Here is a 17,396-nt window from a genome sequence, read left to right as displayed (position 1 = left end):
TGTCATTGTTTTCTTTGGAACAGAAGTAATTTTTACAAGTCTATAATTGCTCTTTGATCCCCTTTATGAATAGGAGAGACATTTGCTCGCTTCACGTATAGGAATCCAAGGTTTGCTTACCTCTCTGCTGCTTATTTTGATATAACAGAATAGATCCCATTGGCTTCTGGTGCCTTGTTGCCACGACAGTCGATATTTTTGTTTTAATATTTATTATTTATTTTAATGGCTACTGCAACATAAGCTATATTTTCTTTCATTATTTTTCTAAATATTAATGTTGTATTATGTATCATTTAAAAGTTATATGTAAACTGAGTTCAGATAAAATCAGCATCTTGCTACTACATAAGAGATTAATAGAGGCTTTTTGTTATTTACAAGAAAAAACAATAGTTATTTATTTTTATGTTTTGAGTAGTTTTTATTGACTCTGGAAATCATTTCAGTAATAAAACCCATAACTTGAAATATTTTTCTCTTTCAGTTGCCGCAGCTATTAAGGAATTGAGATCTGTGGTCTTACCTTTCATGGTGTCTCTGGTAAGACATTATACCATGGTAGCTATTAGTCAGCAGTGTGGTCCCTTTGCCAACACAAATGGACAGCAGAGAGATTATAAAGGGATGGATCCATTTGTGCTAGTTGATGCACTTGCTGCTATTATGGGTCATGAAGAGAAGGAATTGTGCAAGCCTGGTCATTTGGCTCTCATAATTATATTAGACTGTGCATCTATCATACTGTTTTCAAAGGAAAGAGTGAGTTAATATTCATCACTAAAATTTGCTGAATTATAATTTAGATAAGAAATAAAATCAATAATAGAAATTTCACGTTTTTAACACTAATTTTTTTATATCAACAAATTTAGCAGAAATTTTATTTAACAATATAGATATGAAAAAAAAAAGTGATATGAATATTAAAAATATTTTAGGCTGATTCCCACTTTAAGATTCAAGATGTATTCAACTTTCAGTTAAACATAAGAATGAAGATAATGCATTCCTTCTGTCAACAAGAGTTTACACAAGCAAATATTTGAAAACCTGTGAAGTGATCTAGATATACTTGAAAATAATAGAATATTGGACAGAAATATACAACAGTTAGAGAAGAGACAATAAGTGTGTGCTAGAATACAACTTTTAATAGGATGGATTTTATTCATAAACCATGAGTATACTGACTCTATATAAATTAAATACAGGTGAACTTGGTTATCCCCCAGGGGCTCGCATCAGGTGAGTACGGGCTTGGCACGCCCAGGGTCCTGAGCTGGATATCATCATTCTTCTCTTTCTTGGTGATTCCTTTCTACTCTCTCTCTCTCTCAGGAATTTTTTTTTTTTTTTTTTTTTTGGCTGGTGCAGCATAAGCCTCAGGCTTCCTTGCACCATATGTCTAATAATAATAATGGAAATAACAAGATCACAGCTATAATGAGCAAAAAGCCATAATGATTTTAATTTATGCATATTCCAATGCAATCGCTCATTGTTATAATGAGTGTACTACACAGATATATCATACATATTTTAGTTACTATGCAAACATTTTTAATTGCTCAGGTAACGATGTTTAGGGTCTAACGGCACCAGCATTTCTCTGATCTCTGCGTAGTCTACACTGTCGTGTGTTACAGTACGCTGTAAAGGCCAGAGATTTTAAAAGTGTATGGATATTGTTGGTTGTAGTGTTGTGTACTGTTACTCATCTGGCCATTTAGCCGCTGGACCACTGCTGAGGCCCAGCGTTGCCCACATTAAGCTGTGGAGGCAGATCAGGTACACCAGTATTTTTAAATAAGTACTCTGGCTGGTCCTGCCAACTAATTTCCTGAGATTTCAGTGGCTAGGACATAAAAAAAAAAAAAGGGGCCGGTGAGTGGTGGAGGTTGAGTCAGGCCAAAGGAGTTTTGAGTTATACAGTGTGGAATTAAGAATTTTGGTTGTAGGGTTAGGATAATTTTGACATGGGATGAATGCTAGTTGGAAAGCTAGAGTGGGGAGGGAAGATTGGTGGGTGGAAGACAGAAGTATAGGGTCGATAGAGTAGATGGCCCCAAAATCAGTGAGGCAGACCCATGCCCCATCAGAAGGAAAGAGGGAGTGGTGAGGGAGAAAGGGGACTGTCACCCCCACACACACCAAGGGAAAAGGGGAGGAACAGGGCCGTGCAAGGGAAAATGGGTTCAGGATTGCCACATGCCATTGGTAGCAATACTGCGTGAAGTCATAGTTGGCAGAGTCCAGTTCGAGAAGGTCAAATCTGTGTAGTGTCACTCCTGGGACAGACAGGTCTCATCCAGGTGGTAGAGTCATTTCAGTAGTGAGCTGCATGAAGTCATAGTTGGCAGAGTCAATTCAAGATGGTCAAATCCGGGTAGTGTCAGTCCTGGGACAGACAAGTCCCATCCATTTAGTGGAGTCATTTCAGTGGTGAGTCAACTTGGTGGGAGGCAAAGCTGGAGCAGCAGTCATGGTAAATGGAGGTGATGTTGAGGCTGCATTGTAAAGGCACAATTATTCTGCAAATTGAAAGTCTTCATGGGGGATTGCAGCTTAAGCAAGTAGTGGTCTTGACACATGGCTGTTTAGACTGTATTGTTGTCTGGTTGAGTCTGATTCTGAGGTTGTGGCAGGGTTTTCCACCTTGTGAAAAGACCCTGGGCAAAGTTAGAAAAGACTGTATAGGTGTTGTATTCTTCCAGGAGATGTTGCTCCTGGTCTCTCGGGATGAAATGGATTTGTATGGTGAGAGAAGATCTAAGGTCATTATATAGTAGGCAGTCAAGTGTTCCCAGGTCTTCTGAGTGCCACAGTGCAAGGGGAGCTGTCTGAGTCTCGAAGAAGGTTCAGTTTGCTGCAAAAGGCACCATGCCCTGTTAGGAGGTATGTGGTTAGAAGGCCTGGGGAGAACCAGGATGGTGATTTTGGATATACTTTGCATATGTCTGATATAAATTTGCGAGTGATGACCCCTTTGGTGGATTCAGACCATCTAGCTTGCCAAGTCTGTTGTAAGTAGATTAGGAGTCAGCGTTTTTTCCCTGGAAAGAGGTTAGTAGGATCTGTGATAAAATCAGTGAAGGTGGACTTTCCTCTGCTGAGCTGATACAGCATCCCCACATGGGCCACCTCAAGGTCCAGGGGCAGTACACTGGCAAGGACCTGTAAAGTGTGCATGCTGGAGGTGCAACGTGCTCTGGTCATCGTAAGGAGAATTTGCCGCTGAATGATGTTCAGCTTTCTTCGTCCTACCACGGTGGAGGCTTTGGTGAACCATACGCCAGAAGCATAGGTGATGGCCGGTATGAATACGGCTTTATAGAGCAATGCTAGGGTGCACTTTTTGAGCCCCCAATCTGGGCAGGGTCACCCTGGTGACCATTGCAGTGTAGTTTCTTATTTTTCTCTGTATACCTACAGGTGTGGGAGAAATGTTAGTTTGCTGTCAGCGATAGTCTGAAGATAAAATTGGACAATAAGATTCGTTTCACCAAGAAGACCTGGACAATACTTAGAGTTTAAGTCTGTTTTTGATGTTATGGATGAGTTGCTAGTGTAAATTTTATGCATTGTTGTTGTTGTTTTGTTTTAATTAATTTATATATTTTATGTTTTTACAATGTTGTATTTATTTATTTATTTTATGAAAGGTGTAAGATACTCAGTTGAGAGTTGTTAGGCAGATTTGAACTTATGTTTTGGGTGCCGCCTTTAGTTTTAATAAAAATGATAATGCCAAGGAGTTTCAACTGGGTAACAAGCTTGATGGTTGTGCCATGTACAGGAATACCTTGCATAGCACGGTTTACAAATTGATAAAAAATTAACTGCGTTACGCACGAATATATTTTATAGGTATATATGTATTATAATGCCAGCACGTAGGCCAATGCATTATGGATTCAAGGCCACACTGACTGTTGTCTCAATTCCCATTACATACGGACTCTGCTAGCATTCATACATTAGTAAACAGTCTAGATTCCGAGCGGTGAGGTCATTCACCGTGCGTAAGCTGCACAAATATTTTTCGCTGTGTATTTTTATTAAACATTCTTTTTTTTAAAAACGTTACACCTTTATACACAAATACGAGTGGAAAGAAGAAATGTAATGGCGCTGAGAGTTCTTCTAGCTCCAAACGTCGAACAAGGTATGAAAGTAAGGCAGGTGTTGCAAAATGACATTCGATGTTATAAAGAGATGTATGCAGATAAAAAGAAGAAAAGAACTGTTCAAACTAAGGTGATCAGTTATTTTTTCAAAATAAAAATACAGTACATACTTCACTTATATTCTTTTGGTGTGTACATACTGCAATAAAAATCACTTGTACTATACTTACTAGTATTTTTCATTTTTATCATTTTAATTTCTATTTTTGCAAGAACTTCGTGTGCATCAATTTATGGTAAACAAACACCTATATAATTTTGCAACTTGACCCATATAATAAAATTATCGGAACGCATCACATTAAAATTACATTACCTATATATTTTTGCAACTCGACGTATATAATAAAATTATCGGAAAGCATTACATTAAAATACATACTAATAATACTTCGATCAGTGCGGTGTTTTTTTGGCATGAATTAACGTTTTTGTTTCTGCTATGCGAGGTATTCCTGTATCTTGATCTGAGATGGCCTCCACGGATCAAAACAGCCTTCAGGAGAATGGATTGGGTTTTCATGGATGACATACTCAGATAGTTTTTCTGGACCCAGTCTTGCAGAGTAGTAAGAGCTGTGTTGGCAGATACTTCAAGTTTAGCCCTGGAGTCACCTGCCAGGATCAGGGAGAGATCATCGGTGTATGCCAAGGTCTGGACATCGCCTAAGTCAGTACTGAGAATCACGTTGAGTACAGAGTTCCAGAAAAGGGAGCCCAGGATGGACCCCTGAGGGCAACCTCGGTGGACACAATGTTCCACACTGCAGAAGGGCGCCTGGACCACAATGCTACTGACACTGTGATAGCTGGCAACGCACTTCTAGAGGTTTCCTGGGTGCTCAGCTGTCCGAGGATGCTCGGCCACCATAAGGTTTCTGCGGGGGGACCAGGATTGCCTGGCCCATTGGAATGCATACCTCTTTTGGTTTACTTTGCATCTGAGGGCCTTAAGTCCCCCTGACCATCAATGGACCTCCCCAGGGATGGTGTTTTATTGCTGTATTTGCAGCGTTTTTAATTATGTTCATTACCTTGCGCTGATGGGAGTCTGGTGCTGGTCTTGCACGTTCTCGGTTTGTAGGTGCAGTATCCTGTTGGTGAGTGTTTCCTTAAACAGGTTCCAGTCAGCTTTGTTCAAAGCGTATCTATGTTGCTTCTGTCTGAGCATTGTGGACTGATTGATTGATCTGTACACGTTAAAAGTTATGGCTTGATGGTCTGAGGTGGACTAGCCCTCCCACACGGTGCAATCCAACAGAAACCTAGCAAAGAACCTGGCGGAGAGAGTCACGTCAATTGTGGCTTCCCAGAGTGACCTGGAAAACATTGGCAGGTTGTTGAGCTTATTCATGACTTCCAGACCACTATTGGCCAGGAACTCCTCGAACCACTGCCCGTTTGTAGCGGCTCTATGCCCTAGGGGTCTCACTTTGCTAGAGCGCAGAGCGGCAATTTACGTTGGCGAAGGTGACAATCCTTGCACCTGCCAGTTCTGTTATGACGTGTTGTAGGCACTGGATTGCAGGTAGGATGTCCTTTCCTGGCCTGCGGTACAGGGAAGAAATTGCGTAGATGTTGCCCAGAGAGAAGATGATGTGGGCACAGGCAGCCCATGGAGAGCAGAGATGAGATATCTGCATCACAGTCAAGTGAGTATTCCTCACAGCAATCACTGCCCAGGGTGTCACACCAGAAGCCTGGACAATTTTGTAGGACGGGGTTATTCCCTCATTTCTATTGAGTGAATGTAGGATTATTGCGTTAAGAGAATGTCATGTTTTCCTTATCTGTCTTGTGTTGGAGTTGTCCGACAACGGACTTTGTTGTCTGCTGCACGTTTATTTGCAAGAATCTTATCTTGTTGCTGTTTTACTGTTTATGCAGTGTCCCTATAATTTATCCATTGTTGGTGCATGCTCTTGGGGCGCCTCCGTAGCCAGGTGGGAAGGAGCAGCAGTGCGTAGCACACGCTTCTTGATTAGACCGGGGGTCGAGCCCGTCACCACCAAATACGGAGGATGCGGAAAGGTTAAGGAATGACCACCGCATATCCTGGAGCAATATGGCCTTAGTTGCTAATGCTCCTAAAAACCAAACAACAACAGCATGCTCTTGGCCTTCGTGTAGACAGGGCATTTATTATCCCGAAGTGAGTAGGTATGAGGTAGTTTCTGACTTTACAGTTAGCTCAGATTGGTGTGTTGGCCTTGATGTGGTAGGTGTCATAGCTGTGGCCTTTTTCAGCACAATGACTGCTGGTCTGTTCTGTCTGGGTGCATGTGTGGGTTCTGTGACCGAAATGACAGCATCTAAAAGCATTTTGGACAGCTACAATGAGGCAATGGTTGAAACAGTTTGAAGAAACTAGCAGTGTGCTGCATCAGAAAGGAGTAGATTGGCCTAGTGTATCCACAGATAAGAAAGGCACCTGGGGTGGATGGGATCTATCCAGTTATATTAAAGGAGGCGGCAAAAGAAGTAAGCAAACCCTTATCCATAATTATGAGAGCATCCTTGGACTCAGGGGAGGTTCCCATGGACTGGAGATGTGTGTGTATCCCCAATTCACAAAGGGGGATTGAAGGGTAACATGAGTAATTACAGACCAGTTAGTTTAACTTCTGTTCCGGGTAAAATAATGGAGTCACTGGTTAAAGATGCATTGCAGGATCATCTAGACAAGACTGCAGCAATAATTCAGAAACAGCATGGGTTTTGTTAAGGGAAAGTCTTGTCTGACAAATTTGATTTGTTACAAAGGAACTGATAGGTGGAACAGGACCAGGGTATGTCTGCCAGGGGCAAAGGTTGATGACGTTGTAGAGCGGATATCATCTTTTAAGGGCACAAAAGGTGATATAGTTGTACACGTTGGCACTAATGATATTAAGGCTAGGAGACCGACGGAATTACTTAACAAGTACAGGTCACAGTTGAAAAAAAGCCGTGAATTAGGGTTGAATTTGAAAGTGTCTGCAATTCTGCCCAAACATGATAGGAGGGAGAATATGATGAGAGCCCTGTCGATCAATTCGGCCCTGGAAGGATTGTGCAAGGGTAGAATTTTTTTCAGCCTGGTCTGTACTTGTTAACAAGAGAGACTGCTTCTACAGGGATGGGATACATTTAAATAGAAAGGGTGCAAGAATGTTTGCTGATGCTATCGAGGCAGTGTTAGGTGGGTCGGAAAACTGCTAGTTTGGGGGGATACAAGGACTAATAGATTAACAGTAGCCACTGGCAGAGGTGAAAGTGATTCTTGCACTGCTTCTGTTGGAATGAGCTGCAGCCTGGAAAATAAGATGCAGGATATTTCAGAGACTGCTGGGAATCATCGGGGTACAAATAAACACATAGGTTATGTTAGGGTAGCTAAGAAAAAGAACAGGTGCATGTATACAGTGGGATAAACTGACGATGTTACCAACAGTAAATTCTAAGTGGGAAGAATTCAAGGAATTAATCGTGGAAGCTACTAAAAATTTCATACCTATTAAGAAATATTGTTCAAGGTTTAGGCCTAAATGGTTATCTAATGAACTAATGAGACTCGTAATAGAGAAGAAAAATGCATGGGATGCATATAAATTATCACGCGACTCAGAAGCCTATGGCAGATATAAGCTAGTCTGTAATCAGGTCACAAAGGAGGTTAGGCAGGCAAAGGTAGATTACAAGAAATCTTTGGCAAAGGATGCTAAGAAAAATAGCAAGGATTTCTTTACTTATATAAACTTTAAAAGGAAGGGGATGAATCTGATTGGTCCACTTGACATCGATGGTTCGACTGTTGATGATCCTGCTCAGATAGAAAACAAACTGAATGAGTATTTTGCATCTACATTCACACATGAGGAATTATTAAGGTTTGAAAATGGCAGAAGGTTATCAAATTGTAGCAGGATACTTAATGATTTTGTAATAACTGAAAGCAAAGTGGAGGAGAAATTGTTGAAGTTAAACATAAGAAAAGCACCTGGAGTGGATGGGATCTATCCAGTTATATTAAAGGAGGAGGCAAAGCAACTAAGCAAACCATTAGCCATAATTATGAGAGCATCCTTGGACTCAGGAGAGGTTCCCACGGATTGGAGATGTGCAAATGCATCCCCAATTCACAAAGGGGGATTGAAGGGTGACACGAGTAATTACAGACCAGTTAGTTTAACTTCTGTTCCGGGTAAAATAATGGAGTCACTGGTTAAAGATACATTGCAGGATCATCTAGACAAGACTGCAGCAATAATTCTGACACAGCATGGGTTTGTTAAGGGAAAGTCTTGTCTGACAAATTTGATAGGATATTATGATGTGGTTACAAAGGAACTGGATGCAAAAAATAATTTTGATATCATATATTTGGATTTCAGGAAAGCTTTTGACACTGTTGCACACTGTTAAGGGTAAGTTGCTACAATGGATAAAAGGATGGTTAAGTGCGAGAAGACAGAGGGTGGTAATCAATGGGTGCTGCTCTTCTTGGACCAATGTTATTAGTGGAGTCCCACAGGGTTCGGTGTTAGGTCAACTGTTGTTTTGTATATTTATCAATGATATTGATGAAGGTATATCAGGCTGAATGTCGAAGTTTGCAGATGATACAAAGGTTGCCAGGGTTGTTAATGACAGTAATGGCAGTGTGCTACTGCAACAGGATCTAGATAATTTGGGCAGATGGGCTAAGAAGTGGCAACTGAAGTTTAACATTGACAAATGCAAAGTACTGCATATGGGTAGAAGTAACCCCAGAGAAACGTACCAACTGTGTGGTACTACACTTAAGGTGGTAGAAAATGAAAAAGACCTGGGAGTAATTGTGCAGTCAGATATGAAGTTTTCTGAGCAATGCAGACAGACTGCCACGGCAGGTCATGTGGTTTTGTCAATGATATATAGGAATTTTGCTAGCAGGGAAAAGGAGGTGATTATCCCTCTGTATAAGGCAATGGTCAGGCCACGCCTTGAGTACTGCATACAGGTCTGGAGGCCTCATTTTAGGAAGGATGTAGATTTACTTGAGCGTGTACAGAGAAGGGCAACAAGATTGGTGAGGGGAATGAAGGATCCACTTACCAAAAGAGGCTTAAGTTCTGCAAATTGCAGTGGCTGGAGACTAGGCACCTGCACGGTGATCTGATTGAGGTGTATAAGGCCTTGAATGGGTTGAGCACGCTGAATTCTGATGGGATCCTTCCACTTGTTCAGATTACGAACCTAGGGGGGCATAAATTCAAATTAAGAAAAGACAGATGTAGATTAGATGTGCGGAAATTTGCCTTTAGCCAGCGGGTGGTTAAATGCTGGAACAAACTTCCATCTGTCGTTGTGGAAGTTGATAGGTTGAATAAATTTAAGGAGGAACTGGACAGGCATTTGGAGGGAATGGTGTGATTTTTTTTTTTTTTTTGGGCTGATGCTGCATAAGCTCATACACTTGCTTTCTTGCATCAAATGCCACTGCTACTACTATTACTACTACTTGCGTGTACACCATTGCTAGGAGTTTAGTAAATAAATTTGATGAATTTGAGGTATTGCTCAAAACATCAAAGGCAGATATTGTAGGGATTTCAGAGACGTGGTGCCACACAGATAAAAGGAATGCAGAACTGGAATTTGGGGAGTACAATGTATACAGAAAGGATAGACAGGATAGGAATGGAGGAGAGGTTATGCTATTAGTTAAGAAATACATAAAATCCAAGGAAGTGAAGCCAGTGGACATTGCTGGACAGTGCAGTGTCGAGTCAGTTTGGTGTGACATAAGCATTGGGAGATCAAAATTGAGAGTAGGAGTGTGCTATAGGCCTAATGACTCTGATGAGTATAATAAGAAACTGTACGGGGAAATAGAGTGGGCCAGTAAATCAGAGAGTCTTATAATGTGGGATTTTAATTTCCCAGATATTGACTGGAATTTGGGGGCTGGTCACTCACACACTAGCAAGGCTTTTGTGGATTTATTGGATGATTGTTTTCTACATCAGCATCATCGGGAGGCAACTAGAGGGAGTAATACTCTTGATTTGATTATCAGTAGTGATTCTTCATGCATTAAGAATCTGCAGGTAAATGAACCACTAGGTGGCAGTGATCACAGTGTGCTGAAGTGGGATTTACTCAAAAAGGTAACTACCATTAGGGGTAAAGGGAAGGGTTATTGCTTTCGTAAAGGCGACTACGATGGACTGAGACAGTATTTAAATTCTATACAGTGGGACCAACTGATGATGTTACCAACAGCAAATTCACAATGGGAAGCATTCAAAGAACTTATCTTGGAAGATACTAGGCTTTACATATACCAACTAAGAAATATTGTTCAAGGTTTAGGCCTAAGTGGATGTCAGATGAACTAATGAGACATATGGCAGAGAACAAAACTGCATGGGATACATACAAATTAACACGTGACACAGAAGCCTATGATAGATACAAGTTGATCTGTAACCAAGTTACAAAGGAGGTTAGGCAGGCCAAGGCAGATTACGAGAAATCTTTGGCAAGGGATGCAAAGAAAAACAGCAAAGAGTTCTTTACTTATGTAAACTCTAGAAGGAAGGGGATGAATCAGATTGGTCCACTTGATATCGATGGGTCAACTGTTGATGATCTTGCTCAGGTAGCTAACAAACTGAATGAATATTTTGCATCGACATTCACACATGAGGAGTTATTCAGCAAGGGGAATGCCAGAGGTGTATTCAACTCTGGCAGTAAGCTAGAGAATCTTGTAATAACTGAGAGTGAAGTGGAGGAGAAATTGTTGAAGATAAATACAAGAAAGGCACCTGGGGTGGATGGGATCTATCCAGTTATATTAAAGGAGGCAGCAAAGGAAGTAAGCAAACCCTTAGCCATAATTATGAGAGCTTCCTTGGACTCAGGGGAAGTACCCATGGACTGGAGATGTGCAAATGTGACCCCAATTCACAAAGGAGGATCAAAGGGCGACACAAGTAATTATAGACCTGTTAGTTTAACTTCTGTTCCTGGAAAATTAATGGAGGCACTGGTTAAAGAAGCACTGCAGGATCATCTAGACAAGACTTCAGTTATAGCTCAGAGACAGCATGGTTTTGTTAAGAGGAAGTCTTCCATGACCAATTTGATTGGATACTATCATGCAGTCACAAAAAACTGGATGCAGGGAATAACTTTGATATTATATACTTGGATCGTAGAAAGGCTTTTGATACTGTTGCACATGCAAGACTGCTGCACAAATTGGAGCAGTGTGGCACTGGAGGCAAATTGCTGCTATGGATAAAGGGGTGGTTGAGGGGGAGAAGACAGAGAGTGGTAATCAATGGACACTGCTCATTGTGGACTGTTATTAGTGGAGTCCCTCAGGGTTCAGTATTGGGTCCATTATTGTTTTCTGTATTTATTAATGATATTGATGATGTTATATCAAGCTTAATGTCCAAGTTTGCAGACGATACGAAGGTTGGCAGGGTTGTCAGGGACACTACTGACACTATGCTACTGCAACAGGATCTGGAAAGGTTGAGCAGATGGGCTGAGAGGTGGTTGTTGTTGTTGTTATTTTGGTTTTTAGGAGCATTAGCAACTAAGGCCATATTGCTCCGGGATATGCGGTGGTCATTCCCTGACCTTCCCGCATCCTCCGTATTTGGTGGTGACGGGCTCGAACCCCGGTCTAATCAAGAAGCGTGTGCTACGCAGAGCTGCTCCTTCCCACCTGGCTACGGAGGCGCCTCTGAGAGGTGGCAAATGAAATTTAACATTGACAAATGTAAAGTACTACATATGGGAAACAGCAACCCCAGAGCAACGTATCAACTCTGTGGTACTACACTGACAGTGGTAGAGAGTGAAAGAGACCTGCGGGTGGTTGTGCAGGCAGGTATGAAGTTTTCTGAGCAGTGCAGATGGGCTGCAAGAGTAGCTCATGGTGTATTGTCGATGATATATAGGAATTTTTCTAGCAGGGATAAGGAGGTGATTATTCCCTTGTATAAGGCAATGGTCAGACCGCACCTAGAGTACTGTATACAGGTCTGGAGGCCTCATTTCAAGAAGGATGTAGAGATGCTGGAACGAGTACAGAGAAGGGCAACAAGATTAGTGAATGGAACAAAGGAGTGCTCTTACGAAAAAGGCTTAAGTTTTGCAAATTACAGTATCTGGAGACTAGGCACCGGCGAGGTGATCTGATAGAGGTGTATAAAGCCTTGAATGGTTTCAGCCTGCTCAATGCTGATGGGATTCTTCCTCTTGCTCAGAATAATCACCTGGGAGGGCATAAATTCAAATTGAGGAAAGACAGATGTAGGATAGACGTGAGGTAATTTGCCTTTAGCCAGCGGGTGGTTGGTTGGTGGAATAGACTTCCATCCCTTGTCGTGGAAGTTGATAGCCTAAATAAGTTTAAGGCTGAGCTGGACAGGTATTTCGAACGAACAGAGGGGTGAAGTGGAAGTGGTTATTTTTTATTTATTTATTTTTTTTTTTTGGCTGATGCTGCCTAAGCTTGCTTTCTTGCATCAAATGCCTCTACTAATGCTAATGCTAACTGGATGTAAAAAATAATTTTGATATCATATACTTGGATTTCAGGAAAGCTTTTGACACTGTTACGCATGGAAGATGTACAAATTGGAGCAGAATTCGTATTAAGGGTAAATTGCTAAAATGTATAAAAGGATGGTTGAGTGGGAGAAGACAGAGTATGGTAATCAGTGGGTGCTGCTCTTCGTGGACTAATGTTATTAGTGGAGTACCACAGGGTTCGGTTTTGGATCCACTGTTGTTTTGTATATTTATCAATGAAATTGATGAAGGTATATCAGGCTTAATATCAAAGTTTGCAGATGATACAAAGGTTAGCAGGATTGTTAATGACAATAATGGCAGTGTGCTACTGCAACAGGATCTAGAAAATTTGGGCAGATGGGCTGAGAAGTGGCAACTGAGGTTTAACCTTGACAAATGCAAAGTACTGCATATGGGTAGAAGTAACCCCAGAGAAACGTACCAACTGTGTGATAATACTGTTAAGGTGGTAGAAAATGAAAAAGACCTGGGAGTAATTGTGCAGTCAGATATGAAATTTTCGGTGCAATGCAGACAGGCTGCTTGGGCAGGTCATGGGGTTTTGTCAATGATATATAGGAATTTTGCTAGCAGGGAAAAGGAGGTGATTATGAGGCAATGGTAAAGCCACACCATGCCTTGAGTACTGCGTACTGGTCTGGAGGCCTCATTTTAGAGTTAAAAGATGGGATTGAACAGGCAGTGACTTCCATTTCTCAAGAGATGCGTCAAAACACTTGGAATGAAACTGGCTACTGTCTTGGCATTCTGCGTGCTACCAAAAGTGCCCATGTTTGGGTTTACCGAAGTGCAATTATGTAATAAGAAATTTTGATAAGAAGTTATTTGAGTTGCTTTATTAAGTGTAGCAAACCATTTTACAATACCTATTACAGTAAAATTTTAATCAAGCTTTTTAATCTCGTGAATAATTTGTAAACACCCTGTATATTTTTTTATTACACTTTTCTTTTTGATGAATGTGGGTATTACTTTAGCATTAGCATTAGTAGAGGCATATGATGCAAGAAAGCAAGCTTATTCAGCATCAGCCAAAAAAAAAAAAAAAAAAAACCCTCTCCCATTTCACCCCTCCGTTCGTTCGAAATACCTGTCCAGTTGAGCTTTAAATTTGTTTAGGCTATCAACTTCAACAACAAGTGATGGAAGTCGGTTCCACCAACCAACTACCCGCTGGCCAAAGGCAAATTTCCGCACATCTATCCGACATCCGTCCTTCCTCAATTTGAATTTATGCCCTCTGAGGTGATTATTCTGAGAAAGATGAAGAATCCCATTGGCATTGAACATGCTCAAACCATTCAAAGCCTTATACACCTCTAGCAGATCACCTCGCTGGTGCCTAGTCTCCAGACTCTGTAATTTGCAAAACTTAAGCCTTTCTTCGTAAGAGCAACCCTTTGTTCCATTTACTAATCTTGTTGCCCTTCTCTGTACCCGTTCCAGCAGCTCTACATCCTTCTTGAAATGAGGCCTCCAGACCTGTATACAGTACTCAAGATGTGGCCTAACCATTGCCTTATACAAGGGAATAATCACCTCCTTATCCCTGCTAGAAAAATTCCTGTATATCATTGACAAGACACCATGAGCTACTCTTGCAGCTCGTCTGCACTGCTCAGAGAACTTCATATCTGCCTGCACAATTACCCCCAGGTCCTTTTCATTCTCCACCACTGTCAGTGTAGTACCGCAGAGTTGATACATTGCTCTGGGGTTACTGTTACCCATATGTAGTACTTTACATTTGTCAATGTGAAACTTCATTTGCCACCTCTCAGCCCATCTGTTCAACCTTTCCAGATCCTGTTGCAGCAGCATAGCGTCAGTAGTGTCCTTAACGACCCTGCCAACCTTTGTATCATCTGCAAACTTAGACATTAAACTTGATATCCCATCATCAATATCATTCATAAACACCGAAAACAACAATGGACCCAACACTGAACCTTGAGGAACTCCACTAATAACATTAGTCCACGTTGAGCAGTGTCCATTGATTACCACTCTCTGTCTTCTGCCACTCAACCATCCCCTTATCCATAGCAGCAATTTGCCTCCAACGCCACACTGCTCCAATTTGTGCAGCAGTCTTCCATGTGCAACAGTATCAAAAGCCTTTCTAAGATCCAAATATATAATATCAAAGTTATTCCCTGCATCCAGTTCTTTTGTGACTACATCATAGTATCCAATCAAATTGGTCAGGCAAGACCTGCCCTTAACAAAACCATGCTGCGTCTGAGCTATAACTGAATTCTTGTCTAGATGATCCTGCAGTGCTTCTTTAACCAGTGCCTCCATTAATTTACCTGGAACAGAAGTTAAACTAACAGGTCTATAATTACTTGTGTCAGCCTTTGATCCTCCTTTGTGAATTGGGGTTACATTTGGGTTGAATTAGGGTTGAATTACGTGAATTAGGGTTGAACTTGAAAGTGTCTGCAATTCTGCCCAGACACGATAGGAGGGAGTATATGATGAGAGCCTTGTCGATCAATTCGGCCCTGGAGGGATTGTGCAAGGCTCAAGGGGTAGAATTTTTTTCAGCCAGGACTGTACTTGTTAACAGGAGAGATTGCTTCTACAGGGATTGGATACACTTAAATAGAAAGGGTGCAAGAATTTTTGCTGATGCTGTCGAGGCAGTGTTAGGTGGGTCAGAAAACTGCTAGTTGGGGGGGGATACAAGGACTAATAGATTAACAGTAGCCACTGGCAGAGGTGGAAGTGATTCTTGCACTGCTTCTATTCAAATGAGCAGAAGTCTGAAAAACAAGATGCAGGATATTTCAGAGACTGCTGGTAGTCATTGCGTTACAAGTAAACACATGGGTTGTGTTAGGGTAGCTAAGAATAGAAACAGGTGCATGTATACCTGCGTGTACACCAATGCTAGGAGTTTGGTAAATAAATTTGATGAATTTGAGGTATTGCTCAAAACATCAAAGGCAGATATTGTTGGGATATCAGAGACGTGGTGTCACACAGATATAAGTAATGCGGAACTGGAATTTGGGGAATACAATGTATATAGAAAGGATAGACAGGACAGGAGGGGAGGAGGGGTTATGCTATTAATTAAGAAACACATAAAGTCAAAGGAAGTGAAGCCAGTTGACATCGATGGACAGGGCAGTGTCGAGTCAGTTTGGTGTGACATAAGCATAGGGAAATCAAAATTGAGAGTAGGAGTGTGCTATAGGCCTAATGACTCTGATGAGTATAATAATATATTGTACAGGGAAATAGAGTGGGCCAGTAAATCAGAGAGTCTTATAATGGGGGATTTTAATTTCCCAGATATTGACTGGAATTTGTGGGTTGGTCACTCGCACACTAGCAAGGCTTTTGTGGATTTATTGGATGATTGTTTTCTACATCAGCATGTTCGTGAGGCAACAAGAGGGAGCAATACTCTTGATCTGATTATCAGTAGTGATTCTTCATGCATTAAGAACCTGCAGATAAATGAACCACTAGGTGGCAGTGATCACAGTGTGTTGAAGTGGGATTTACTCAAGGAGGTAACTACCATCAGAGGTAAAGGGAAGGGTTTTTGTTTTCGTAAAGGCGACTATGATGGTCTGAGACAGTATTTAAATTCTATACAGTGGGACCAACTGATGATGTTACCAACAGCAAACTCAAAATGGGAAGCATTCAAGGAACTAATCTTGGTGGCTACCAGGTTTTACATACCAACTAAGAAATATTGTTCAAGGTTTAGGCCTAAATGGTTGTCAGATGGACTAATGAGACATGTGGCAGAGAAGAAAAATGCATGGGATACATGCATTTTTCTTCTGCTGGTGACATGGAAGCCTATGATAGATATAAGTTGGTCTGTAACCAAGTCACAAAGGAGATTAGGCAGGCAAAGGCAGACTACGAAAAATCCTTGGCAAAGGATGCAAAGAAAAACAGAAAGGAGTTCTTTACATACTTGAACTCGAGAAGGAAAGGGATGAATCAGATTGGTCCACTGGCTATTGATGGTTCAACAGTTGAGGATCCTGCTCACGTGGCTAACAATCTAAACGAATATTTTGCATCTACATTCACGCATGAGGAGTTATTCAGGAAGGAGAATGATGTAGGTAAAGTAAACATTGGCAGTGAGCTGGATGATTTTGTAATAACTGAGAGGAAAGTGGAGGAGAGATTGTTGAGGATAAACATAAAAAAGGCACCTGGGGTGGATGGGATCTATCCAGTTATATTAAAGGAGGCAGCAAAGGAAGTATGCAAACCCCTAGCCATAATTATGAGAGCTTCTTTTGACTCAGGGGAGGTACCCATAGACTGGAGATGTGCAAATGTAACCCCAATTATGGTTGTAACCCTAATTGGGGTTATGCCAACCCTACTTGGCAGCATATTCTCCCTATAATTTCAAACTGGTGGTGCAGTATCTGTAACTTTTCCATTTCATCCTTATATGAAAGCACGGGCTGGCATGTGCAACAGATTTATGGAGGAATATTTGTCTTATGTGATTGATGACCATTTCATTTGGTGATGGATGATTGCCGGCATTTCCTTGAGAGGCAGGCACTACCAAAGTTCATTATAAATTTCTCTGTATATAGTCATGGCTAGTTTCACTTTGAGAACACAGCA

The 17,396-nt window shown here is 41.3% G+C and overlaps 1 protein-coding gene across 6 annotated transcripts in view; it reads left to right on the top strand.

Moving 5' to 3' along the window:
* The window catches only part of Nipped-A (Transcription-associated protein Nipped-A), a 1,216,281-nt gene that overhangs the window by 487,293 nt on the left and 711,592 nt on the right, over positions 1–17,396 (top strand). For all 6 annotated transcript variants that reach the window (XM_090382460.1, XM_090382459.1, XM_090382462.1 and 3 more), the window contains one exon: positions 488–762. In XM_090382460.1, coding sequence (XP_090238586.1) covers positions 488–762 — 275 coding nt within the window. The remainder of the gene's footprint in view (positions 1–487; positions 763–17,396) is intronic.

Source organism: Mastigoproctus giganteus, chromosome 10, assembly GCF_048544385.1.
Source record: "Mastigoproctus giganteus isolate SK-2022 chromosome 10, ASM4854438v1, whole genome shotgun sequence".
NCBI lineage: Eukaryota > Metazoa > Arthropoda > Arachnida > Uropygi > Thelyphonidae > Mastigoproctus > Mastigoproctus giganteus.
The sequence above is the reverse complement of the archived record's forward strand: the minus strand, read 5'-3'. Positions and strand labels throughout refer to the sequence as shown.